This window comes from Papio anubis, chromosome Y (assembly GCF_008728515.1).
Source record: "Papio anubis isolate 15944 chromosome Y, Panubis1.0, whole genome shotgun sequence".
NCBI lineage: Eukaryota > Metazoa > Chordata > Mammalia > Primates > Cercopithecidae > Papio > Papio anubis.
The window spans coordinates 1,090,122-1,117,707 of record NC_044997.1 but is presented as its reverse complement, the minus strand read 5'-3'; the positions used below and the strand labels follow the sequence as shown (position 1 = coordinate 1,117,707).

The following is a 27,586-nucleotide window of genomic DNA, read 5'->3' as shown; positions in this document are numbered from 1 at the left end:
AAAAATTAAACTCCCTAATTTACAAACACTTGTTTCTTCTAAGATTTCGACTAATGCTCATTCTCTGAGGCACCAGAAACGTCATATGCTTTTTGTACTTGGTTTGTAATGCTACTCCATCACTCTGCCCACAGACATGGTGTGGGTAACATGTATGAGGGAAGTAAAGGTTTACTTACTGGAGGGTCAGAGGAAGTATAGGTGGTATTCCTAGAGATCTTAAGATAGTGCCAAAACCATACGCAAATTCAAACCCTACTATTATCCACAGGGGGAAAAAAACACATTAGGAAACGAGAATTCACTGTTTATTTTGGCAAAGAAAAAAGATACACTGCTACTGCAATTTAGCCACTGCTCTGTTTGGTGGCCAGCCTCTTGTCTCTCTCTTCAGCAATAGTAAGTCGAACACCCTTTCCCTTGGGCAGAGAAATCCAAGGTTTATTGCCCTGTAATTGAGAAGGAGATAAAATAAGTACAGAAAGAGAGGGAGGAGAGAAAAACAACATCCCACCAAAACACACACGCCTCATACCTTCCTTTACATTAAGAGCCAGCTAACAGAACACCGCCAAACAAAATTTGAAACAAAATAAAAGATTTCCTTATACATGTCTCCTGAGAGGTTATCTGCCTCTCACATTCCCTCCCACTCCTCACTGCTGAGCTGCTAAATAAAGGTCTTCCTGCTTCTATTTTATATGAAGCAACCAGCCAACAAGTTTTTCATAAGCATCTTTAAAGGCAAGGACACTAACTTCAGGTTCTCATAGTTTTGAAGTCATGAACTGTCAGCACCCCATCATCAGCTTTAAAGAACTTTTACATGCATTTACTCACTTCCCTGATCCCTTGCTTTCAAAGATACAAACTGAGGTGTCATAATTCAATACTGAGAAAAGGAATGGACCAACTATAGAGCTGCTGGCATAGCCAAAAAAACAACAGCAGGCTTCGCCTCTGTACCACCTCTCAAATATTCTAAGGACTGCCAGGGTACAAGTGAAAGATGCTGCTCCCATGGCTGAATAGCTTGATGAAAAGCTTTTAAATTACGTCCCTTGCCCTTTCCTTAAGTCTTGGGGTAACTGACTCCCATGTAAGGATACTGCGTGACTTTACAGGTGCTCCTTCACTGAAAAGGTCTCAAAAGATCCGAGAGCAAGATCATCTTGAACAAGTAAAGGAAACTAACGAGTGTTATATGCCTTGTAAATGCTCTTATTCTCAAATTAGGAACTCATTCATAGCCCCCTTGCATCAAACTCCACCATGTTCTCTGATGAGCTATATCATGGGAGTCTCAGAGGGGTTTAGCAGACTTAGTTACAAAAGTAAGGGGGCATGGTACTACCAGGATTGCAGCCAGTGGCCTTAATCCAGCCCATACCAGTGGTGTAGCCCTGCAAAAGTTGCAAGGCTGAGTTTAACTTAATTTACTGCATGACACTGCTGGCATCTCACATAGACCACCTGAAGAGGCAGGCGTAAGGCTCTAGATCTAATCTTGTTTCTTCTCTGAGACTCTAAATAGAAAGCTTGCTGCACTCTGTGAACCTTAACACAAGAACAACAACAGACAGACAAACACCAGTAGCGGATGCAGGTCTTTATGCTTTTTAGGGTGAGTCTTCTTAGAAAGAAGTAAAGATAGTGGAAGTCTTACATTGCCAATGACAAAAATGTTGGAAAGCCTCGTGGCAAAGCTGTTGCCATTGGCATCCTTCACATGCACCACATCGAAAGAACCAGGATGTCTTTCCCTGTTTGTGATCACACCAACACGACCGAGGTTAGCTCCACCAATCACCATACACACATTGCCTAGAGGGAAAGGAAAATAAACAGAAGAGGAGTCATTTTAAAACCAGACAGAAGCCTGCTGCCTTTAAAACCAATTAACACAGATGGGCTCACCAGGCAACAAAAATGGAGCATCACCCCAAAATTGTAATTTCAAGAACTCTTGTCACTGTAAATGAATGCTATTTGTGAATTACACTGCAGTCATCATTTAAAGGCAAGCCCCTAAGGATTTTTCAAATCATAAGCTTTCCCTGCATTGTTTGTCCAACAATAATTCTTCAAAGGTTGAATAAATAATCATTTTGGGGTTGACAAAGACAGCATAGAGCAGCACTGGGTAGGTGGGTGGGTGGAGAGATAGTGAGGATGACTGAGAGGGAGGGAGAACTGGAGAAATTCAGGCTATAAGAAAGGCACTAGACAACAACGAAAGGCCTTTAACTGGATGGCTAGCTAATCCAGTCTTTCGAGGGGGAATCTTCCAATGTTCTAAGGGCTCTCAGGCGGCCCCAGGAAGAATACATTTGTTTCAGATATCTAGAGTTATTTTTGTGGGACATAACCATCTATTATAAGCAAACTATATAGGGCACCGGCTACCTTGTCTTGACCACATACTATTCTTGTATGTGTCAGTACTTTACATGTAGTATCTAGCATGGAAGGAACTAAGACATCATGATAAAGACCACCACCCTCAACACAGCATCAAACCAAATGCAGAACTTGTAACTGTCCTGAAAGGGTCTACAAGGGTAAGAGCAAAAACAAAACATAATAAAACTAACGCAAATCAACAAGAAGCCCACCTTTGCAGAGTAACCTACTGGATTTGAAAAACAAACAAATAATGAAAAATGTGGTTACCAAAATTAAGAATGGAAAGGAATGGGTTTAAAGAAACATGTCTACAGTTGGTTGAAGAGAGAATGAGAAAAACAGAAGGTGCTGAAAAGAACTGTTCATGATGCACTATAGAAAGATAAAAAGATGAAAAACAGAGAAGACTGGACGAGTGGGTCTACTGTGAAAAGCTCTAATACAAGTCCCAAACACTGAAGTGACATGAAGGTTATGGACAAAGCAGTATGTGAAAACAACATGTTCTACTGCAATGGATCACAGCTAGGCATGGTGGCACACACCTGGTAACCCCAGCTACTTGGGAGGCTGAAGTAGAATGCTTGAACCTCAGAGGCAGGGGTTGCAATGAGCCGAGATCATGCCGCTGCTCTCCAGCCTGGGTGACAGAGCAAAACTCTTGTCTCGGAAAAAAAAAAAAAAGCCAGGCATGGTGGCTCATGCCTGTAATCCTAGCACTTTGGGAGGCCAAGGCAGGCAGATCACCTGAGGTCAGGAGTTCAACACCAGCCTGGCTAACATGATGAAACTGTCTCTACTACAAATTACAAAAATTGGCAGGCACTGTGGCTCACGCCTGTAATCCCATCACTTTGGAAGGCTGAGGTGGGAGGATCACCTGAGGTTGGGAGTTCAAGACCAGCCTGACCAATATGGAGAAATCCCATCTCTACTGAAAGTACAAAATTAGCCGGGGATGGTGGCACATGCCTATAATCCCAGCTACTCAGGAGGCTGAGGCAGGAGAATCGCTTCAACCTGAAAGGCGATGGTTGCAGTGAGCCGAGATGACACCATTGCAGTACTGCCCAGGCAACAAGAATGAAACCCCATCTCAAAAAAAAAAAAAAAAGACATGCAGGGATTGGGGTGGGAGCTGGGTGTACAAGACAGTTTTTACAATAGCAGAGAGGCCATAGTATCACAGACAGGCATCAGGCAAAGCAAGATGTTAGGGGCTTCAGAAAAGCACAGCCAAGGAAGTACACATGCAAGCCCTGAGTTGAGAGCCCTAAAACCTCTAGCCTGGCTGAGTGGTGAAGGTTATACTCCCTGTATGAAGATACTTGGTGAAGACTGGAAGAGGTGACTATATTTCTTTAGAAAAATGAGCCTAAAGAAATGATTATCAAAGAATTCAAACTAACCATCTTAAAGATGCACATCAAACTAAGGAAACACAGATACAAACAAAATCAGAAAACAACCCATAAACAACGTAAGAATTATCAACAACGTAAAGGAAACCCACAAAAAAAGGATCGAACTCTGGAGCTGAATACAACTGAACTGAATTTAAAAATTCACAGATCCAGAAAGAATCTGCAAACTTGAAGACAGGCCATTGAAATTAACAAGTCAGAGGCGCAAAAAGGAAAAAGTAATAATAAAGGTAAGCCTAAGACAGGGAGGAGGAGACACTATCAAGAGGAACAATATACAAATTACAAGAGTCCCAGAAAGAGAATAGACAGAAACAGAGAAAATGAGAACGACATTTGGGGGGAAGACAGGGAGGGGCAAAAAGCCTACTAGAAAAGAATAATGGCCCAAGCTCCCCAATTGTGAGAAGACAGACATACAAATTCAAGAAGCTGAACTCCAACTAGGACAAGCCCAAAGAGATACACATCAAGAGACAATATAATCAAACTGTCAAGAGTCACAAAGAAAGCATCTTAGAAGCAGCAGGTAAAAAGTGACTCATGATTTACGGGGGAACTCCTGCTAGATAAGCTGTAACTCTGCAATCCAGAGGACAGTGGGATGACATATTCAACGTGCTCAAAGGAACAAACTGTCAACCAAGTGACAACTAAAAGAGGCTATCAAACAGCCAAATATGAGTCATCATGGCCCATGACATAACCCTTAGGAGGAGGCCCTGAGAACATGTAACCAAGGTGGTCAGGGCACACAGCTTGGTTTTATACATTTTAGAGAAGCATGAGGCATCAATCAAATACATTTAAGAAATACACTGGTTTGGTCCAGAAAAAGCAGGGTTGTGGGGGTTATCGGGTCTAGTCTATTGGTGAATTTAAATATTTTTCTGGTTGAAGTCTGAGTTTGCCTGGGATTGGTAAGAAGGGAAACGGAATGCTCAGGTTAAGATAAAAGATGATGTAGACCAAAGTTCTTCTGAAGTCTTAAAGTGGCTGCCCTTAGAGACAATAGATGATCAATGTTTCTTATTCAGATTTTAGTTTATCTCTTTAGGAATGGGAGGGTCTGGAAGAAAAAGATGTAACAATTTTAACAGAGATTCTTTACAGATGCAGATTTCCCCCATTCCCACAAAGAAGAGCTTCAAAGGGTCATTTCAAAATACAGCAAACAAAAATGTTTTGGAGTACAATATTTTTATTTTCTTCATTGTCTCGTAATGTTATCCCAGAGTCAGACTGGAAAGTCAGTCGTGAAATATAGGGTTAAATAAAACTCATCTGATGATTAGTCATGCCCATTTGTAGGGCATAACTCCCAGATCCTTTAGATAGAGATTGGGACAAGATAATAATCAGGGTTTACTCCTCACAAGAATACCGTATCTTTCAAAATTAAAGAAAAAGATAAGACCTTCCGAGGTAAGCAAAGCCACTAGGCTTGCCCTGCAAGAAATGCGGAAAGAAGTCCTACAAGATGAAACAAAAGAATGTCAGACACAAAACCATATGAAAATATAAAGTTTGGCTGGGCATGGTGGCTTACGCCTATAATCCTAGCATTTTGAGAGGGGACTGCCTGAGCTCAGGAGTTCGAGACCAGCCTAGGCAACAGTGAAAACCCGTCTCTACTAAAATACAAAAAAATTGGTCAGGTGTGGCGGCATGTGCCTGTAGTCCCAGTCACTTGGGAGGCTGAGGAAGGAAAACTCCTAGAATCCGGGAGGCCTCGGTTGCAGTGAGCTGAGATGGTGTCACTGTACTCTAGCCTGGGCAACACAGCGAGACCCCTTCTCTAAAAAAAAGGAGAAAAAAAAGAAAACATAAAGCTTTCTGATAAAGGTAAATATACAAAGAAATAAAGAGAATCCTGGATCACAAAAGTGTATAAATCACTTTTAAATCTGGTATAGAACTTAAATCACAAAAGCATGTATATAACCACAAACCAATGTAAAAGGATACACAATAAAAAAAATTCATGTATGCCATCAATAACAAAATTGGTCTGAGAGAATATGGCAATGCAACTGCAGGTAACAGTTGAAAACAGACTGTTTTCACTTTAAGATAATTTATGTAATCCCCTTGGTAACTACAAAGAAAAAAACCATGGAAGACACACAAAACAAAAACAGAAAGAATTCAAAGCATTATTTTATTCCTTGTCACTACAAAAAGTAAAGAGCAGCAAAACACAAAAAGGCAGGTAATTAAGGGAGAAAAAATTGGTATAAAATAGCTACAGAACATACTGAAAATAATCAACAGAGCTATACTAACACCTTCCTTAACAGTTAACTATTTTGACTGTAAAATAGATTAACTCCTCACCCCAATCTAAGGACAAAGACTAGCTAAAGGAATAAAACCATATAACCAACCAAACAAGTTATAACTATATGCTGTTAACAAAAGACTAGTTTCAGATTTAAGGACACATACAGGCTGAAAGTGAAAGGCTGAAGTTGATGTTCCAAGCAAATGGTAACCAGAAGACAGCAGGGCTGACCAAACTTGGGTCAGACAAAACAAACTGTAAGTCAAAAATTTTCACACAAGACAAGGCAGCTCAAAAATGCTTATGTTACAAAAGAAGAATGACCTCAAATGAATAGCCTAACTACACTACAAGAAACTAGAAAAAGAACAGAATAAACTCAAGGTTGGCAGAAGGAAGGAAATTAAAGAAAGACCGGAGCAGACATAAGAAAAAACAGTAAGAAAAAAGAAAAAAAACTAAGGGTTGATTTCTTAAAACAGATTAACAAAACTGACAAAACCAAAGTTGAGCGTGGTTGACTCTGCTTTGGTAGGCAAAAACAAACAGGATCGCTTTATCCCAGGAGCTCAAGATCAGCCTAAGCAACATGGTGAAACCCCATCTCTATAAAAAATTACAAAGATTAGCCAGGTGTGGTGGTGCGTGCCTGTGATCCCAGCTACTCGGGAAGGTAAGGCAGGAAGATTATCCAAGCCCAAGGAGGTTGAGCTGCAGTAAGCAGTGATCACACCACTGCATTCCAGGCTGGATGACAGAGTGAGGCCCTGTTCCCAAAAAAAAACAAAAAAAGAACCTTGACAAAAGTTTAGCCAAATTAAGAAAAAGATTCAAAAAAATTAAAATCAGAAATGAAAGAGAAGATATTACAACCAATGTCATAGAAATAAAAGTATCATAAGAATACCATGAATACACCAACAAATTGGGAGAACCTAGAAGAAACTGAGGAAAATTCCTAAAAACATACAATGGACCAAGACTGACTCGTTAAGAAGTAAAAAAAAATTGAGGCCAAGCACAGTGGCTCGCTCACACCTTTGTAATCTGAGTACTTCAGGAGGCAAGGCGGGCAGATCAACTGAGGTCAGGAGTTCAACACCGGCCTGGCCAACAGGGTGAAATGAAACCCTGTCTCTAACAAAAACACAAAAATTAGCCAGGCGTGGTGGCACTGCCGTCTAATCCCAGCAACTCGGGATGCTGAGGCAGGAGAATCGCTCGAACCTGGGAGGCAGAGGTTGCAGTGAGCCAAGATCTAGAGTCTGAGCGACAGAGTCAGACTGTCTCAAAAGTAAAAAAAAAAAACAAAAATTTAAAACTTTAAAAAAATCTGAACAGACCTATAGCTAGACTTGCAGTTTGAATCAGTAACCAAAAACCTCGCCATAAATAAAAGCCCAGGACCTGAGAACATCAGAATAATAATTACCACCAATCCTCCTGAAAAGGCTGGGAAGGAGGTAACACTTTCAAGTACATTCTGTGGCTGGGAAGGAGGTAACACTTTCAAGTACATTCTGTGAGGCCAGCATCAACCTGATATAAAACCTAGACAAGCATACCACAATGAAAACTACATGCCACTGTCCTTAATAAATACAATGCAGAAATTGTGACCAAAATGCTGGCAAATCAAATTCAACAGCAATACATAACCACAATCAAGTAGGATTTACTCCTGGAATGCACGGAATGATGAAACATAAAAAAATCAGTGTTACATTAACAGAACAAAAGACAAAAACCACTCAGTCATCTCCACTGATGCAGAAACTTAGTATCTTTTAGAAGTCCATATAACCCAAAGCAACCTATAGATTTAATGTAATCACCATGAAAATACCAATAGCATTTTTTCTTTTTGCAGAAATAAAAAATCACTAAAATTCATATGGAATCTCAAGGGACACACCTCCTCTACAAGCACCAAAGACAGCCAAAACAATTCTGAAAAATAAACACAAACTTGGATAACACACTTCCTAATTTGAAAACGAAATACAAAATGACAGCAATCCAACAGTGTGATACTGGCATAAAACACGGGCAAACAGACCAAACGAAGAAAACAGAGCCCAGAAATAAACCCAAGCGTATATGCCAAATGATCTTCAACAAGGGTGCCCAGACCTCTCAATGGAGAAAAGACAGTCACTTCAACAAGTGGTGTTGGTAAAACTAGGTCCCCACATAAATGAACAACAAGGAGAATACCTTACATTACACCATATACAAAAACCAGCTCTAAACAGATTAAAAGTAAGGCCTCAAACTGTAAAGCTCCCAAGACACACACAGAAACCACAAGTGACATAAGAGATACGATTTCCTGGACAGGACAGCAAAAGCAAAAACAGACAAATTTTAAAAAGCCTGTCAACCAAAAGAAACAATCAGTAATGGTGAAAAGGCGACCTATGGAATGGGAAAAAACATCCACAAATCTTACATTTGATACAATTTAAAGATGTCCTACAACTCAACAATACCAGAAACAACCTGGCTAAATACTGGACAAAGGACATAAGACCTTTCTCCAAAAACATACAAGCACTCAAAAAGATGTTCAAGGCCGGGCGCGGTGGCTCAAGCCTGTAATCCCAGCACTTTGGGAGGCCGAGACGGGTGGATCACGAGGTCAGGAGATCGAGACCATCCGGGCTAACACGGTGAAACCCCGTCTCTACTAAAAAAAAAAAATACAAGAAACTAGCCGGGCGATGTGGCGGGCGCCTGTAGTCCCAGCTACTCGGGAGGCTGAGGCAGGAGAATGGCGGGAACCCGGGAGGCGGAGCTTGCAGTGAGCTGAGATCCGGCCACTGCACTCCAGCCTGGGTGACAGAGCGAGACTCCGTCTCAAAAAAAAAAAAAAAAAAAAAGATGTTCAATGTGTCTACTCATCACAGAACTCCAAATTAAAAAAATAATAATGAGATATGACCTCATACCTATCAGGATAGCCACAAGAAAAAAAAGAAAAAATATCAAAAGCAAACAACAGCAAAGTGTGGGAAGGAATGTGAAGAAACTGAAATTCTTCTGCACTGTTGGTGAGAATGTAAAACGGCAAGGCTGCTATAAAAAAAACAGCACAAAGGTTTCTCAAAAATTTCAAAACTATCACATATGGTCCAGCAATGCCACTTCTGAGTATGTACACAGAAATATCCAGCAGGATCTGGGAGAGCTGTCTGCACAGCCGTGTTCCTAGCAGCACTACTCACAATAGGCAAGAAGTAGAGACAACCTAAAGGTCCATCCACAGAGGAATGGATAAACAAAATGTGGTATATATACACAACTGAGTATTACTCCGCCTTTAAAGAGGAAGGAAACACTGGCCAAGTGCAGTGGCTCACGCCTATAATACCAGCACTTTGGGAGGTTAAAGCAGGTGGATCACCTAAGGTCAAGAGTTTTGAGTCCAGCCTGGCCAACATGGCGAAACCCCATCTCTACTAAAAATACAAAAATTAACTGGGTGTTGTGACAGCTGCCAGAAATCTCAACTACTCAGGAGGCTGAGGCAGGAGAATCACTTGACACCAGGAGATGGAGGCTGCAGTGAGTGGAGATAGCATCACTGCATGCCAGCCTGGGCGACAAGAGTGAAACTGTCTCAAAAAAAGAGGAAAGAAATACTTTCACATGCCACAACATGCATGAAGCCTGAGGACATTAGGCCAAGTAAAGTTAACTGGTCAAAAAGGACAAACACTATCATTTCCACTTATTAAGAAACCACTCGGCCGGGCGCGGTGGCTCAGGCCTGTAATCCCAGCACTTTGGGAAGCCGAGACGGGCGGATCGCGAGGTCAGGAGATCGAGACCATCCTGGCTAACACGGTGAAACCCCGTCTCTACTAAAAAATACAAAAAACTAGCCGGGCGAGGTGGTGGGCGCCTGTAGTCCCAGCTACTTGGGAGGCTGAGGCAGGAGAATGGCGTAAACCCGGGAGGCGGAGCTTGCAGTGAGCTGAGATCCGGCCACTGCACTCTAGCCTGGGCAGCAGAGCGAGACTCCGTCTCAAAAAAAAAAAAAAAAAAAAAAAGAAACCACTCAAAAAAGTCAAATTCACAGAAGCAAAGAGTGATATGGTGGTTGTCAGAGGTTACAGAAAGCAGAAAGTGGCGGAGTTGGTTAAAGCAGATGAGGGAGTTCTGGAGATCTGCCACACAAAAATGTGAATATAGTTAACAACACTAATGAACTGTACACTTAAAAACGGTTAAGGTGCTAAATTTCGGAAGTTATCTTGTTTTTTGTTTTTAAACCACAATTAAAAATTCGTTAAGCATTTAAAACCAAACAAACCAAGAACCACACAGAAACCTTTGCCCTCACTTGGTTTCTTATTACTAGGAATATTGGCTTTGTCATTCTGAGATTTTATGTAAACTCCCAGGAGTAAACTAAGTAAACTAATAAACAAGTAATAAGCAAATAAGCAAACAAATTAATACCAAGCATGTTTGTGTAAGACAAAGGGATATATATTTCAAATAAACAAAGTTAGGGCCAAGGGCAATGGCTCACGCCTGTAATCCCAGCACTGTGGGAAGCCACGGCAGTGGATCACCTGAGGTCAGAAGTTTGAAACCAGCCTGGTCAACATGGTGAAACCCTGTCTTTACCTGGGAGGCTGAGGCAGGAGAATCACTTGAACTCAGGAGGCAGAGCTTGCAGTCAGCTGAGACTACACCACTGCACATCAGCCTGGGCAATGGGGCAAGACTCTTGTCTCAAAACAAAACAAAACCCCCCAAAAAAAACAAAACAAAAAACAAGTGGGGGAGAAAAAAATCTGTTGAATTTTAACTTAGAATTTGATTTAATAAATGAGAAAGAACATTATCATTTAATTGGAGATAAGAAGTCCACACCCATTTAAAAAATTATTCTCAAAGGTATGCAAAAGTTGGGACACAAGCACAATATGACCCTAGCTACACTCTCCAGCTTCGTAACATTTTTAAACTCCTGCAGTCCTTCGCTGGATCACTTAGAAACAAATGGGCAGTACCAAATCATTTGAATCTGAAGTATCTGGCAAGCCACTTGAAAATCTAAGTAACTCTGCAAATTATTTCTAGGTGTCTTAAGTGTGTTCCAATATATACATGCTTTCCTTTGTCCCTTTATCCAAGTTTGTCTTGATTCTTTCACAAGAATACTTCCTGAATGGAAGTATCCCTGCTATTACTTCCTGCTATTACTAGGAGATGCAAGATGTCTAGTTATCTCTTTTGTGGTCACAATGACATCAAACAACAGGTTTAGGTATCACAAGCATGACACATCCCGTTAAATATCCCCTCTCTCAATGTTTTCCCCTAATGAGAAGGCCTCTCAACTTTCACAGCCAAGAAACATTCTTGGCTAAAATTTCCAGGTCAACAGTAAATAACAGAAGTGCAGGCAGCGCAGGTAGAAGGTCATAGTGGTCAAACAATCAGACAACCCCAGCCTGTGCAGTACTGAATTCAAGACAGCCAGCCTGGGCTCAAACACCAACGCAACTTGAGGACTTTGGCTAGGTCTTAAATCACGGTCCAAGTGGGGACTGTGGGGGTGCCATAAGCAGGTAAACAGGGAGGGCAGATAGGCAACATAACAAAATGCAAAGTCACTGAAGGTTGGCACAAAAGGAGTTGCCACTGTTTGTTGTCCCTGTCCTGTTTTTTCAGTGTTTCTGCATTTCTAGAAATTTCCGTTAAAACAAGTAGAGCAAAATATTTTACTTCCTTAGCTGATCAGGTATTACCAAGCACTTGGGTGTACACCTGTCAGGAGACGGAGCCTGTGGTGTAGAGAGGAGAAACAAAGCTGTAGACACATCTTTTCCTCATAACTAGTTTAAGGTTATCTGGACAACTTCAGCCCTTCACCTCAAGGAACACACTTAAAGTTTATCTCATTTAAAACAGTTCCCCTCTGGTGACAGAATGGACACAGAGTTTACACAGCTATGGTTTACATTCTTGAATGACGCTAGGCTATTGCAGATAGCCCAAAGGGACATCACACCCCTACTCAACATCAAGAACCCACTGCAAACCCAGGAGACCATGACACAATATGCTCTCTCTTAGGGAGAACCAAATGTGTTTTATTTAGTTCTCTCTAATCATAATGGTTGTACAGACAAAATAGAATAAAATAGAAAGATAGAAAAAGAAAAGACAAGGAGAGAGGTAGCAGACAACACAAGGGAAAAAAAAACTTACCCGTCTCAAATTTGATAAAGTTGATTATCTTGCCAGTCCCTAAATCAATCTGCACAGTATCATTCACCTTAATGAGAGGATCTGGGTAGCGGATGGTACGAGCATCATGAGTCACCAGGTGAGGGATTCCCTTCATTCCCATAGTGATCTTCCTCACTTTGCACAACTTGTACTATAAACACAGCAAGGAAAACCAATTTAATATGTAAACACAAAGCCAGCCTAAAGCAGTCACCCAAATATTTCCTATCCCATCGATTTCCAGCATGTCCTCAGACAGAGGAAAGCTCCTGGGAAAAACTACATTAACCAGTCACAGAGCTGATGATCTCCCATACTGATTTAGTAATTTAGACATCTGGGAAATCTCACCAAGAAGGAATCTGTTTCAGAACTCTCTAGTGGCTACTGGAAGAGTGCTCAGCTGAACTAACCTCTGGTCCTTTATCACACCCTAAAAGCTTGTTGCCTGTGTATCTGAGTGGTAACACACAGTCAACTGGTATATCATTTCCTCCTCAGGGACATATTTCCAATTGATAGTTCTCATCCAGCAACTCTGGAGTGGTGGTAATAAAGAGCCCCAGAGACAAACCTAACTCTACCACTACTAAGAACTGCTAAGAACATGTGTGGCTTTTGCTGGGCGCAGTGGCTCAGGCCTGTAATCCCAGCACTTTGGGAGACCAAGGCAGGCAGACCACCTAAGGTTGAGAGTTCAAGACCAGCCTGACCAACACGGAGAAACCCTGTCTCTACTAAAAATACTAAATTAGCCAGGGTAGTGGCGCATGCCTGTAATCTCAGCTACTCGGGAGGCTGAGGCAGGAGAATTGCTTGAACCTGGGAAGTGGAGGTTGCGGTGAGCCAAGATTGCGCCACTGCACTCCAGCCTGGGCAACAAGAGCGAAACTCTGTCTCAAAGAAAAAAAAAAGAAAAGAAAAACATGAGGCTTTTATGACCAGGTTAGGTAAAAACAGCTGTGCCAGCCAGCTACATGCTTTCAGTACACAATGCTGCTCTTCCTCATCTCACTTTTAAATGGCACAACCCATTATATACTTGCTTTATTTCCTTGTTAACATTTACCACTCTGGTGTTGCTTGTGACATCTACCAGCAGGAGCAGTTCAAAATGTCTCATACCAAATACAAGTATCAGCCCAAGAGTTATCCAAGCCCCATTTTGTTCTAGAAGCAATTTTCAGGAGCTTCAAATGGTACACTATGTAATTCAAACAAACATAATCCATTTGTGGTTGCCAATGCTCATCCTACGTACCAGGCTCCCCACATCCAGGCTCCCCACAGAGTGTCACTGCTCAGAAGTGACAAAGTGGGTTTTCTTTCAGTTTTGTTGGAAGAAAAGGCTTATAGAAAGTTAAAAGATATTAAAAACCCCACAATTAAACTGAGTACAGTCCTCTGAAGTCTCAGGACAAACTCTCTGGGTAAATGTAAAAATAACAAGGACAAATGCAGACTGCCAGATGACAGAAAGAGCCCCCTGAAGATGACAGAAACAGTCCAAAAACTGTACAATGAATGAACTGAAGGAGCCACTGTTTTTTGTTTTTTTTTTAATCAGCTCCTGCATTTCCTCTACAGATATTTCAACTCTCTCCCCTATATTTGGGCTCTCAGGACTAACTAGGTTTGCCAGCTTCTCTCTATCATTGCTTTTGACCTGCCTAGGAGTGGAAAGAGAAGCAAAGTAAGTAAAGTAACCAGAGCTTGGGCTCACTCTTCTATAAAAAAGGTGCAAGTTGAAATACTGTCCCCTTAGGCTTCACAGGTGTAGGATGGGAATAATTATTGCACACTACTACATCTAATGTTTATGAGATAATGGAACATAAAGGACCTGGCAAAGCACTAAATGTCAGCTAATATTATTCCTGCTGCTACTATAGATCCAGCGCCATTCAAGGTGCTATGGAGATGTGAAACCATTTAATATAAGCCAGCAGTCCAAGAAGGTGACAAAAGACTTTTATTCCACATGTGGAACTTAGGCCACATTAACTCCATCAGTTAAAGTAAATCTGGAATTCACCAGCCTGGCATATCCAACCCCACTTATCCATGTTAAGGCCTAGAACCTATGCAGTCAATCTAATGAGAGCACTCTCTTCAACTCAAAACTTCACAGTTGACACATTCCTCTAGGCATTCTTCAGTTGAGTGTTCAGTTTGTTTACCACCACCACTTCACATTTACCACCACTACAAATACAAACTCAAGATCATTTCCAGCTTTCCTGGCCAGTGAATTAAGCAAAGAATCAAAAGCTGCCTAGCTCCCCAATCAGAGCTGCCTACTGGACCAACCAACTGAAAACCTTAGAGACTGTAATACAGAAGTTACACATAAATGTAGAAATTTAAGAAACACCCAGATGCTGCATGCAAACATACCAATTGAAGCTCTTAAAGAAAAGTCGGAAGCACTCCAAGGGACAATTAGGCTGATTGAGCCCTCTTACTTCAAAAGGAAAAGGAAAATCACATTCTCCTTTCCTGCTGCCCTGCCAGTGTGTGCACCACGCCCAAATTAACTTTAGGAATGCCTTTGGGTCCAGAACTTGGCCCTAAAGGACAAGACATCAGAAACCTGCTTGCACACACACAAAAAGCCTGCAGTGTTTAAAACTTTTGTTCTATTGCCTGTCACAGCAAGGCACAGCAGGACAGAAGCCCTTTGAACGTATGGATGGGACTTGGAAAGAACGAATGGTGGCAGAAGGAAAGCAAAACAAACACAGTGCAAACCAAGGTGACTACAGGAATGGCCCCACCACCCAGGGATGTAAGTACTTGGCCATCCATAAGCAAGTGTAATGAAGGTAATGTGTGCAGAGGCAGGGTAGGGGGTGCTGTCATTAAGATACTGAATACAACTTGGCACATTCCTTCCAACCAGGTATAATATCCCCATAAGAGAAGACAGATCCAATAAACAACCAAATTCAGCTGATAAGATTATGTGCCAGAACAGAAAATCATCAAGCTATTGTGTTACAGTAGGCAAAATACTTAAGTGTGATGAGGCAGAGGGAGAATATGGACACAGACATAGAGTGTCCAGGGTACTGAAAGGAGGTCTTTGAGGTTCACTGAGGAGCCAAGCAGAATTGCCTCAGACAATAAATGGTATACCACAGGCACAGAGGGTTACTAACCTGCCGAACTTCAGGGTGAATACATGTGGATGAGGTATAATATGACTATCAAAGTCCATTCTTCTCTTTGCCCTCTATTTCAAAGTGGAAAACTAGCCGGGCGCGGTGGCTCAAGCCTGTAATCCCAGCACTTTGGGAGGCCGAGACGGGTGGATCACGAGGTCAGGAGATCGAGACCATCCTGGCTAACACGGTGAAACCCCGTCTCTACTAAAAAATACAAAAAACTAGCCGGGCGAAGTGGCGGGCGCCTGTGGTCCCAGCTACTCGGGAGGCTGAGGCAGGAGAATGGCGTGAACCCGGGAGGCGGAGCTTGCAGTGAGCTGAGATCCGGCCATCGCACTCCAGCCTGGGCGATAGAGCCAGGCTCCGAATAAAAAAAAAAAAAAAAAAAAAAAAAAAAAAAAACAAAGTGGAAAACTACCAAGCTATAGTCCATAAGCACTAAAGCAGTGGGTGAAGAATCTAAGCTTGTTTCAGTCCAGGGTAAGTAAAGCTGGGTATGCAGAGACAGAAAACACTTTTTCCCCTTATACCTCCAAAGGCCCTGGGACCAAAGCATAAGAAAGATTACAACACACAGCATACATTCTGCAACCAGTGGAGCCAGACTTGAAAACAATCTGTTGACTTCACTCTTCCATCCCCACTTAGAAGTGCAACTTGCACTTCACCTTTAAAATGTACTATTCAATCCAGTACCAACCCACTGACTACTTACTAATGCAGTGTTACTTTAATCAACCTAAGGCTACTAGGGGAATTTTCAATCTCTCCAGCTCTCCTCCATGCTAGATTTAAGAAACCCACTGTCTTTGATAACCAGAGGAAGAACTGAAATGCAAGCTCCAGTTCTGAAATGGCTCTACACACAGTTACTGAGGTCACTATTACTGACACCCCTATTACAATCACTGCTCCCTGTTCAGAATAAAATCTGGCCCTCTCTACCTCTGCCCCTCCAACTTCACAAGGCAAGTCTTTGCATCATGGCCTGCTGAATGCATTCTTGCCACCCAACTGCCCTCCACATTTTTTGTACATGACATCCTAAACCTTCTTGGGTGATTCTAAAATGTTCCCAGTCAAAGTTAACCCTTCCCCTTTCCACCCTTGCTCATTAGCCCCAAATATCCCAGGTAAGACAAGTCCAACTAAGTTCTATGGCTACGAACTCACAGAAAGCCTATTCACACCTCAAAGCCTACCTGCTGCCCTCTACTTTTCACATACATCCTGGGCAGTGTACTGTCTCAGCTGAGCTGAGAATGGTGCTAAGGGAGTCACAATAGTCATCAGGTACTGCTGACAGTGAGGAGAAAGGAAAGAAAGCAACAACAAAACAAGTAAAAACATTTTATTTTCCTGTATCCTCCACAGATCCTCTCACTAACCAAGTATCTACATAGACAGCAACAGCACCATGCTGTTCACTGCTACATCACAGCAACAAACTTGAACCCTTGGGCCCAAAGGTCCTTTGCCTTTAACTGCACACGTGAAACACCCTCTGAAAAAGACATGGCCTCTCCGGGTGCCTCCACTTCCAAGGGGCCTCCCCCTCCATCCTGTCAGATGGTTCCCTCTGGAACCATTAACCCAAACTTCACGATGCACGTCTGTCCCTGAAGGATCCAGAGATGACTGTGAAATAGAGATGACAGAGAGCAACTATGCATGAGTGAGCGAAATGCCTGTAAGCATGCTAGCACATTAACAGGTAACAGTTCCATGTCTAATCTCTATACAGAGCTGCCTGACCAGGTTTGCAGTGCTTCAAGACCAGGACTAAAGTAGGCTCAAAACTTTTGAACACTTTTATTAGGTGGAGAGTTCCTGCAAAAGCCAACCTCAGCACGCTTTCCTCATATCCACCTCAAACGACTTTTATTACCTGTGCACCAAACCTTTATGTGGCCAAAACCGTTCAGGATTTAGATCTTGGGTACTCTTGCTTGGTAGAGGCCCATCCTGTGAGAAAACTAGAGGTTCACTAAGGATAAGGCTGGCGGTATCATGAGGGGAACTTTCAGTTGAGCTAAACCTCTTACCACAGGGGTAGCTCAACATCTGCAGAAAACCAATTATTTTTCCTTTGTCCCACGGCTGAAAAGACTGACTTCAGATTTTAAAGATGTGATACCCCCATCACCTTCTGTCCTCCAGCCCCAAGACTTCCCTCCAGCCCCAACGACTGTAGGGCCCTCTGGGTCACCACCGGCCAGTGAGCAAAGCACAACAATGACAGCAAACAGGAGACTGCTCTGGGTTCAATCCTCAGTTCCTAGCATGGGGCTCAGCCTCTGTGTGGCATGATTCCAGAACAGGAATCAGAGTTCGCATTGAGTCCTCCAAGGAGGCAGCCTAAAAGCCATGAAGGCAAGGATATAATGGATGAAAACAAGACAGTATGAGTTGGAGTACAACAAACCAACTGCTTATAATAAAATGTCTAAGACAAATGGAAATGTCTGACAGAAAAGGAGAGGGGTGGGAGCCAGGGAAATAAAAAGCAGTTGAGCCTAGGTATATGTAAGCCACGGGCGTATCTAAGCAAAATGCTTAGACAGGGTAGTCTCCAGAACATGTCAGTTTCTGAGCACTCACAGAGACAGACATTTGGAGAAAAACAGCCATTGAAAGGAACAAAATAATGTCTTTTGCAGCAACATGAAGGGACCAGGAAGCCATTATTCAAAGTGAAATAACACAGGAGTGGAAAACCAAAACCCCTATGTTCTCACCTGTAAGTGGGAGCCAGGCTATGAGTATGCAAACACATACAGAGTGATACAACGGGCTTCAGATACTCAGATACTTCAGATACTCTCGAGTATCTGAAGGTTGGGAGGGGGCCAGAGATAAAAATAATACATATTAGGTACAATGTACACTATTACAGTGATGGGTGCACTACAATCTCAGAATTAACCACCAGATAATTCATCCATGTAACCCAAAAAACACTTGTATCCAAAAAGTTACTGAATATTTTCAAATTTCTTTTTTTTAAAAGAACTACAGAGAAAAAGAGTTTATTCTTAACTGTTGAATAGCGCTCTACCACAAGAAAACCTCAACTCTGCCTTCTCTCTGCTCAGCAATCTTGACTCCCAGTCATAACTTGTAATCACATCACCACCTACTGCAACATGCCTGCCCCACTGACACCCTTTCCATACAATCTTGACTGCAAGGTGAGGCTTCCTGTCATTCTCCAAAATGAATGTCAAATGTGAGGCTCCACTGAGAGCATTCTACCCTGTCCCTCTCGAACCAAGATTAACTCTTGGCTTCACGTTTCCACTGCCCTTTGTACAACACGTACACAAACCAATATGAAATCTTTCTCAGCTGGCCTCCCTTAGAAATAAATCTAACTGCCCAGGTTCCATCTTTTCTGAAACTTAAACTTCAACTGCCTATTCCCTCCCACATGTCTTCTTCCTTGCCCACCAAAAAAAGCACTAGTCTCCACACTCATGGTCTTGAACACCTCCTTTTGCACTAGTCTCCAATTTTCTAAAACAAATGAGCAAACATTACCCACTATCTTAAAAGAAACTCCCTTTTTCTGCCTCTTTCTAGCCACTGTCCTGTATCTTCTACTTTGAGAATAACGGTCACCTTTATGAGATTCAGTCTTCTCAACATTCAAGAATGGTAATACATAAACCCAAGTCTCTGGTTGGTTGGTTACTCTCTGATTTCCTGTTTTCGATTTCTTTAACCAGTGTTTTCCACTTTTCAGGAAAAAGAACCTGCACCACCTAGATCCTGTTCATAAACCTTCTGCAATACAAAATCTCCCTCTCCTTATACACACCTATCACTGAACACAAGCTGCCCAACATCAATGAGGATACTATGCCAACTATTCAGACAGCATCTACTGTAACTCCTTTGAGCAGTGTTTCAGTCCTCTATTTCAGTCAGCTCCTACTTTTTTCTGTCTTATTATGTACTTGCAAGCTACAAGGCAAGCTGAACCGAAAGCATTATGGTACTGTCCTTCCATCCACAACTCTCTCAAGCATCCGTGTATTTCGTCAAGATCTGGAGCTACCATCTCCTTATCCTACCACCAAATATTCAATCACCCTGTTCCACATGTGCTTCCTCCATACCACAGCAGGGGATATATATCCTAAACCCCCGTCTTCTTTGCATCTCCCAGGTGATACTTGTGCTCTCTACCCCTACTCGCAATGGGAACAGGCACTGCCTTAGTTCCCATTATTCTTGTGCAGGCTCATCATGGGCTCACCCAAAATCTTTCTTTTTCTCCCATCCACTGTAGTGGCAATCACCCACAGAAACAGATGTAATCTCCCACTCCTAAATCCAGTGACTTCTATTTCCTTGGTCTTCAACAAATACCAAGTTGTTAAAGGGAAAAATTATGTCTGAAATCCATCGGGCTGTTTTCCCAAGACCCACAAAATACCCCTTTTCTGTCTTATTTTCAAGGGTGGAGGGCTATTTGGATGTTCTGTCTCTCCACTAACCTATGCTACCTGGTGAACTAATAAACTACGAAAAGGCTCCCTGGTGTGTCCCTGACATAACTGACAACCAGGAGCCTGTGATTCTCCACTGTGAACTCACTGTGTCCTTCAACTCTTGGCTCAAGCCAAGCTAACCTGGGTTTGTAATAAGGAATGCTCCCTTCCAGGTGCTCAAAGAAACAATCAGCAAACAAGTAAGCTCAACTAAAACTTCCCCAAGTCTCTCACCTGTTATACAAGGGTAAGGCCCGTACCCTAACCCAGGGTAACCATTTTTACACAGTGGCTGGCCAATCCGTTAGGGCAAGCACTAGGTATGACAACACTCCTTGTCCCACAAGTATCTCCTTGTCCCACTCCACCTCTCCCTACTTAAAAATTCACAGGGACTACCAATGTGCGTTGTCTCTTGAGATCCAAATTCCTTACAAAAGCAGAAACCGGTCATCAGATTTAAGATTTCCCCCGTGCTTTCTAGCTTTTATGTACAACAGAACGTGACAGCCTACGCGACTGAACACCCTGCAGGATTCAAGGCCTACTACTACCAGCTAAAACAAAGCACCGCCTATGGGAGCAATCCACAAAAACAGGATAGACTCTATCAAGGGACATGACCAAAGAAGTCAGAAACAACCAAACAACTGATCAATTAAGTAACTATTCAGAGATGAAAGTATTTGTCAATTCCTGTAGGGACTCTAATGTGTTCCAAAGAAGTATACAGAGAAAAAGGCAAGCCGGTTAAACTAAGTGGAAACAATATCCAATAAAACATGTTGTGATTCACTTACAGAATGCATCTCATATTCAGATGGCATCTAGTCACTGTAAAGGTGATTTGGTTATGTGAAAAACAAAGTCATCCCACGACCCTAAATTCAGGAAAAAGAGGAATGGATGACTGAGGGGTGATTGTGGTTTCCAAAGAGGTCTTCCCTACACAGAAAAATGGAAAGTCCTATACAGACAGAAAGGAGCTCCTGTGAAAGTTTCCTTGAAACTTCAGCCATTAAATCTGGGGAGGGAAGAGGGAGTTTTAAGGGCTGAGGTAGACATTAGGGAGTCAATAATCTTCTATGTCTAATAAGTGCGAGGCAGCACTACTACTAACATAGTCACAGAAAGCTGGCAAGAAAGCATTATTATCACTGTTTACAAAGAAAACAAAAGACTTAAAAAGGGTTCTATGGACTATTGCCTGCAGTTACATAATGAATGAATGACAAAGGTCTGGATTTGTACCCAGGCCTTCCTGGTTCCAATATCACAGACCGTTCCTGTACAGAAACACCTTGTCCTTCAGAGAACTGCTTACTCGTATCCTGCTTCTAAAACAGTCTCATGTGAAAAATCCATTACCTTCCATCAGTGGCACCTACATGCCTGGATTAAAAAACCAGATGAACAAGCAGAGATAGGAAATACTCCCAGAATCTGGCCTAAACACCCTCTGACAACCGTGGTAACAGACCTAGCGTCTGGAAATTACAAACCTCACTTAATTTGTACAACATACCTTTGCCTCTTCCACTGTGATGCGGTGAACAGCAAAACGGCCCTTGGTGTCATAGACCAGGCGGAAATGTTCACCTGTCTTCTCGATGCTGATGACATCTGATCACAAAGAGGTATACAGAACATTGTTAACACAAAGTTTCTTTTGCCTGCACAGCAGGAACACTCTATGCCAGGTTGAACCTGAGAACATTTTAGCAGGCTAGGAGTACCCAGCACTTGATGGGGGTGCTTGAACGAAACCAAAGCCTGCTCCTGTCCCGATACATGTCATCCAGCAAAAGAAAGTGAATACAATTAAGGCTGCTCTACCGCTTCCTATGTTCTTATGCAATGGCTACTTGAGACTGTGTTCTGGGTTAATGCACTTAGGATCCTGAGGAGAAAACACACATGAGCACACCCACACATACCAGGAAACCAAATGAACAAGCAGAACTCACATTTAAGCAAGCAAGACTCAAGGGTCAGCAGTCAATGGCCTGGCCCCCTTTACTCCCTCTATGACTTATCAGGAGTCCTGCCTCACTTGGGATTTGGGGTTTTGAGGAAGAAAGCAAGATGGGGGGGAAAAAAAAGAAGGAAGGAAAGTAAGAAAAGGAAGGTCTGTCTTTTCTAATTCAGTGGCTGCATCCTGGGAAAGTCTGGCCTGGAACCCCATCCACTTGGTAGCATCCACATCTGATAAACTAATCATCCCCCTGCTTTTGGAACAATACGAGGCTAAATTGAGCCTTTCACCATTAAAAGGGTGAACAAACCACTAGGTCAGAATTCCTTAGCGCCTTTCCCTACCTCCCCTCTCAGTACACTTTTTCCCTAGAGGTGTGTGACCCTTCTGCCCCTCCTCCACTCTCCCCCGAAACCAAGCTGCAAATCCATCCTTGGAGATGCAGAATACTTAAGTCATCAACAAAGTGGGAAGACAGAGCCAAAACTCTGTTGACTGACAGAGTCTCTCCTCGACCAATCATTAGCCAGATTCCTCTGGGCCCTCTTCTTGGCTAAGCTTCAACCTTGGCCTATGAAGACCTCAACACTAACACGGCTTCTAAAAGCTCAAGAGGAGCCCAATCCCCCTCAAAGTGCCTACCTGAGAAAACTCAAGGCTGCCACAAGAATTTACTGTTTGTTCCAGTCAACACCTAAGGACAGCTGCTCTGTCTCCCAATCTCTCACGCGAGGGTAGGAGCCTAACTTTGATAACGCACCAGCTAGCAGCCACTGCTTGTCTCATCCCATTTACAGTGACCACCCCTTTCCTGCTTTTCACTTCAGGCTTGCCACTCCTCTCCCTATCCCTCATTCTCCTTCTGAAAGGATCAGCAGTAACTTCTGTACAAATCAAAAGTTCAGTGTCCGGTTTTATCACTGGCAACATGAAAGCCCTACACCTTGTCTTTCTCTCAACCCATTCCTTCTTCAAAACAAAGAGCTCTTTCCTTACCCATGAATCCAGCAGGGTATGTGACATCCACTCGAACCTTGCCATCAATTTTGATGAAGCGTTGCATACATATCTTCTTTACCTCATCTCCAGTCAACGCATACTTGAGTCTATTCCTGAGGAAGATGATCAGGGGAAGACATTCCCTCAGCTTGTGGGGACCTGTCGATGGACGAGGTGCCTGTAGAAAACAAGGGCAGGTAACCTGATCTATGTAACCAAGTCCTTAGGGAATCAGATCTTAGCTCTGCATAAGTTCAGCTGAACTTAACTTCTTGCGGGGAAGAGGAATACAAGAGGGCAATTATTTCATCAATTTAGAGAGGTCTGTCTTGTTAGGAAGGTCATGTCTCCAATCATGGAAATTCCATTTCATGCCCCTTCCTTCCCCAAATCCAGCCTCACAACAATCTCCCCATTTTGCCCTGCCCCAAGCACCACTGCCACTGGTACTGCCTCCTCAAACCTCCCTTGAACACAACACTACACCCCATGTATCTCGAGTGTAACTTATACTTTACCCAAAACCCTACTAAGACATATTCTACTACTCTCTCACCATTCCAGGCTTCAAAGTTCCACACAAGTCCTGCCGATGTTGCTGGACTACCCCATAACACCCAATGTGCGTTCTTCCTTTCTTGGCTGCTTGCTGGCTTAAGTGTCATCAAAATCACACTGCAACAAATCCTGTAACCTATACTCTTGCAATTTCAGTGTTATACTGTCCTTTGGATATCTACTGCCAGTACCTACAAAAGCCTCAATCAAGGTCTGTCTTGAACATCACTCCCCAATTATCTCTTAAGCTTGGATCACACAGGAATCCCTTCTAATGGAGACTGTTCTTCAAGCTGCTTCTACAGATCCCTCTTTAGTTTTGTCCCTCTTAAAAGGGACTAGCAATCATTAACCACACACATTCATCAATGCCAAGGAGAAAACGAGAGGAGCCCACAAGACTAAGGGACTAAGTTCCCAACAAGTCTTCTTAAAGTGCCTTGCTCATCCACATAACAATAGAGAAAACAATGGCCCAACCAGGGAGGTCAGATAGTAGTGGACAGTAGCAGAGGCAGCACTTGGAAGCAGAAACTGACAAGGACAGGTTGCAAATCCAGGTCCCCAGCCAACACATGGCCTAGGTTGTCTCCGAAAATATCAGGATAAGGAAGACAAGCTTCTACTACTGTGTTCAGAGTTCAAACTGTACGAAGAAGAGGCCAAATCAAGCTAGTTACCAAGTGCCTCCTATGTGGCTGTAGATCCTCAGGGGAAGATACAGTCTCTTAAGGATGCCCCACATTTATTCCCAATCAAAAAAACCGTTGGCATCTTAGGCACCTCGGTTCTGTCTTCTTCACACTGACTCCTCTCAGTCTCAGAAGACCAAGACTTTATGGCTTCAACCACTCTCTCCCAATGTCACCACACCACCAATGTGGAAATCGCCTAGTCTCCTTGTGAGATGCTTGCCCCCCGTGCATCTGAGAATACTGCCCTCATCCTGCCAGGTCTTCACGTTCACTTCAAGAGCATCCAGCGTTTCTCACACAATTTCTTGCCCTTGTTTCGGTGGCTCCTGTAGCCTTTACTGCTAAACCAGTAACTCGGGCTCAACGTAAAAAGCAGTTACTCCACTCTCTAAAACCAAGGGTAACTTTAAATTAAACATTTATTAATGGGGACTCAGTGGACTCTCACTGAACTCCTTTCTTACGTGAAATTGGACACATTCATTAACCCACCCGGCTCTGGGCTCAGCAAGTGCCCTCTAAAGTGGGGAGCTCAAACAGCAAAGGAGACCACCAGGACGTGATATTCTGGCCCTTTGTTGCACAGAAAAGTGCAAGGACAAGTTCCGGGTGCAGGAAGTCTTTACCAACGAAAATTCCACATAACAAATAAGCAAACCCCGCTCCCAAGAAATACCAAGCCACAGGTATTTAGCATGTACTCGAGTAAAAAAAAAAAAAAAAAAAAATGAAGTTATACTCACATATACACCCGTTAGTTTGTCAAGCATCCAATGCTTCGGCGCTGCAACACGCTTCAAGTGCTTCTTGGGGCCCCGGGCCTGAAAAGGACACCAAACTCAAGAGAAATTCGTCTCCGCTGACAGTAAAACGTCCTCATTTTCAGCTGCAGGAACCGCTAACGGGTAATACCTCATCCAAGGAAAAAAGATCGCCCAGCCCATACTCAACGCCCCGTTTTGAGCCAATATTACTTCCTGCCAGACCCCAGAACACAGACCGCGTAAAGTACAGACCTTTGAAAACCGCGCGTCTCCCTATCACACGTCGAAAACATCCACAGTGACCTCCAAGCGAATCTGAGACTGCTTCAACGTGTGGAAATAAGCTAATACGGGAAAAAGCCACTGCCGGGCTGCGCCAAGGAGGGACTCTTGTGCCGGCCCCCAGGCCGAGGACAACTAGACGCACACTTCTGAGACCTCCGCTCTCCAAATTGGGTTTCCTGAAGCAGTACCAGCACCATTCCCACCCACCAAGTAGGGGCGACCAAAAAGCGAAACACTGCCAAGGTGGAACGGCCCTTTTTCAAAGGATGGAGGCAGATATATTCGGAGTTGGGGCGTATCAGTCTTACCATGGCGAAAGCCTGCAACGGAAGAGAACCTCTTCCTTTCCGGTGCAACGAAACTCTGTGGTCGTAACCCGCAGGAAGTTAGATGAGTGAGAAGTTCAGTTCCGGTTTCTTATTCTTCCGCTATAGAGTTCACAGCCTGGAACTGCACTTTTTAGTATTTTAAGTTTCTGATACTGATTTACAGGTGCCAGTTATGCCGCAGGACTTTTTGTTGTGCCTCCCCTGCGTCAGGTCGGCTGAGTTGGGAGGACGCAGTTTGCACTCTTTAACTTATCTGTCACCGACCTTCAAAATATTTAGCAAAAGCCCTGAAAGAGCACGATTTAGGAGCCTTAAAAAAATGCCAATGGTAAGAAATAACGTATATGAGTCCTTTTGTGACTGTGACATGCTGTGACTGCAAAATCATGATTTGGGTCAGAGACAAATCATTCGTTGTTCTGGATTGGGGCCAGTTTCACAGGTTTGGGAATGTACTAAAATCGTCTGTATTGTAAACATTGAAAGGATAGATTTTACGGCATGTGAATTTTAAGTTGAATACCTTGCTTTGGATTAGCTCGTCATGATGGATGCACAGCTCTGTGCATGTCGTAAAACCTCCAAAACAATTCACAGTCGGCTATGTAAGTTGCACTGCGGACGCGTGTGTGTAGTCACAGCTTTATTGAGGTGGAATTTTCCCCGCGCGTCCGCCTGACAGAATTGATATACAAAACACAACCTGCCAAGCCGGAAGCTGTGGCTCACGCCTGTAATCCCAGCACTTTGGGAGGCAGAGGTGGGCAGATCATGAAGTCAGGAGATCAAGACCATCCTGGCTAACACTAAAACCACAAGAAAACTAGCCGGGTGCGGTGGCGGCGCCTGTAGTCCCAGCTACTCGGGAGGCTGAGGCAGGAGAATGGCGTGAACCCGGGAGGCGGAGCTTGCCATGAGCCGAGATCGCACCACTGCACTCCAACCTGGGTGACAGAGTGAGACGCCTTCTCAATAATAATAATAATAAAAAATAAAATTTAAAAACAGCCAAATGAAGCTGCATTTCCTCAATGCGTACAATTTGACGAGTTTGGACGTAGGCGTAAAACCCACGATACCACCATCACAATCGAGGTAATGAACATCTCCATCACCTCCAAAAGTTTCTTGTGTTCCTTTCTGAGTGTTTCTTTTCCTTTTCCTTTTCTTTTCTTTCTTTTCTTGTCTTTTTGAATGAGGCAGGGTCTCGCTGTGTCGCCCAGCTTCCCTGCAGCCTCGACTTCCCGGGGCTCGAGGGAATTCTCCCACCTCAGCCTCCCACAGTGCTGGGACTGTCATCACTTCCTGGCTTTGCTTTTCCTTTAACTGTTGCAAGAACACAACATAAGATCCATCGTCTTTACCAATTTGTAAGCACATAACAGTACCTGAAGTGTTTTTTTGTTTTGTTTTGTTTGTTTTTGCATTCAATTCCTTGACTCAAGGCTTCAGGTAGTGTATGTGCCAGCTGTCCTGAGAGCAGGCTGGAATAGATTTGGACTCCATACTATTTGTGCTGTAACAGGATTCACCTCTTCTATTCCAAAATTCCTAGATTCCTTTTGCCATTTCTCAGGTCTCCTTGCTGATTTCAGTTCTTGTTCTGGACAGCCCAAGGAGAGCCCTTACACTTAATTGGGCTGGTTCCTCCCACTCTTGGTAGCAGACAGCTCCACACTCAGTTTTCTATTCTTTTCCATTCTTGTTGTTCTCCCAAATAATGCATTCACTCATCCAGATAGAATAGTGCAGAATACTGCTTTCTGACTAATACAGACTTTTCTGACTGGATCATTTTCAGAATATTCTTAGTCAAATACATATGTGGGCATGGGGATAGATGAAGTGTCTCAGATGACGGTGAGTTTTCATAGATATTTGTATGAAATCCTCTCTATCCAGGCTTACACCAAACTCTACTGTGAGAATTTGTTTACACTTCTGTTAAACAG

The 27,586-nt window shown here is 43.1% G+C and overlaps 1 protein-coding gene across 1 annotated transcript; it reads right to left on the bottom strand.

The window, feature by feature from the left end:
• Nucleotides 1-291: 291 nt before the first annotated feature.
• On the bottom strand, nt 292-25,730 carry RPS4Y1 (ribosomal protein S4 Y-linked 1). Its single transcript, XM_031661094.1, has 7 exons — nt 25,614-25,730; nt 25,000-25,077; nt 23,001-23,181; nt 21,555-21,652; nt 12,346-12,517; nt 1,667-1,824; nt 292-449 (listed from the first exon to the last, which is right to left on the bottom strand). The coding sequence occupies exons 1-7, from the start codon at nt 25,614-25,616 to the stop codon at nt 348-350; spliced, it is 792 nt and encodes a 263-aa protein (XP_031516954.1). The 5' UTR covers nt 25,617-25,730; the 3' UTR covers nt 292-347.
• Nucleotides 25,731-27,586: the final 1,856 nt, after the last annotated feature.

Coding starts and splice junctions, on each gene's coding strand:
- RPS4Y1 (XM_031661094.1), bottom strand. Junction 23,182..24,999: donor ACAAACTAACGGGTGTATAT/GTGAGTATAACT, acceptor TGTTTTCTACAG/GCACCTCGTCCATCGACAGG. Junction 21,653..23,000: donor ATACCCTGCTGGATTCATGG/GTAAGGAAAGAG, acceptor CTTTGTGATCAG/ATGTCATCAGCATCGAGAAG.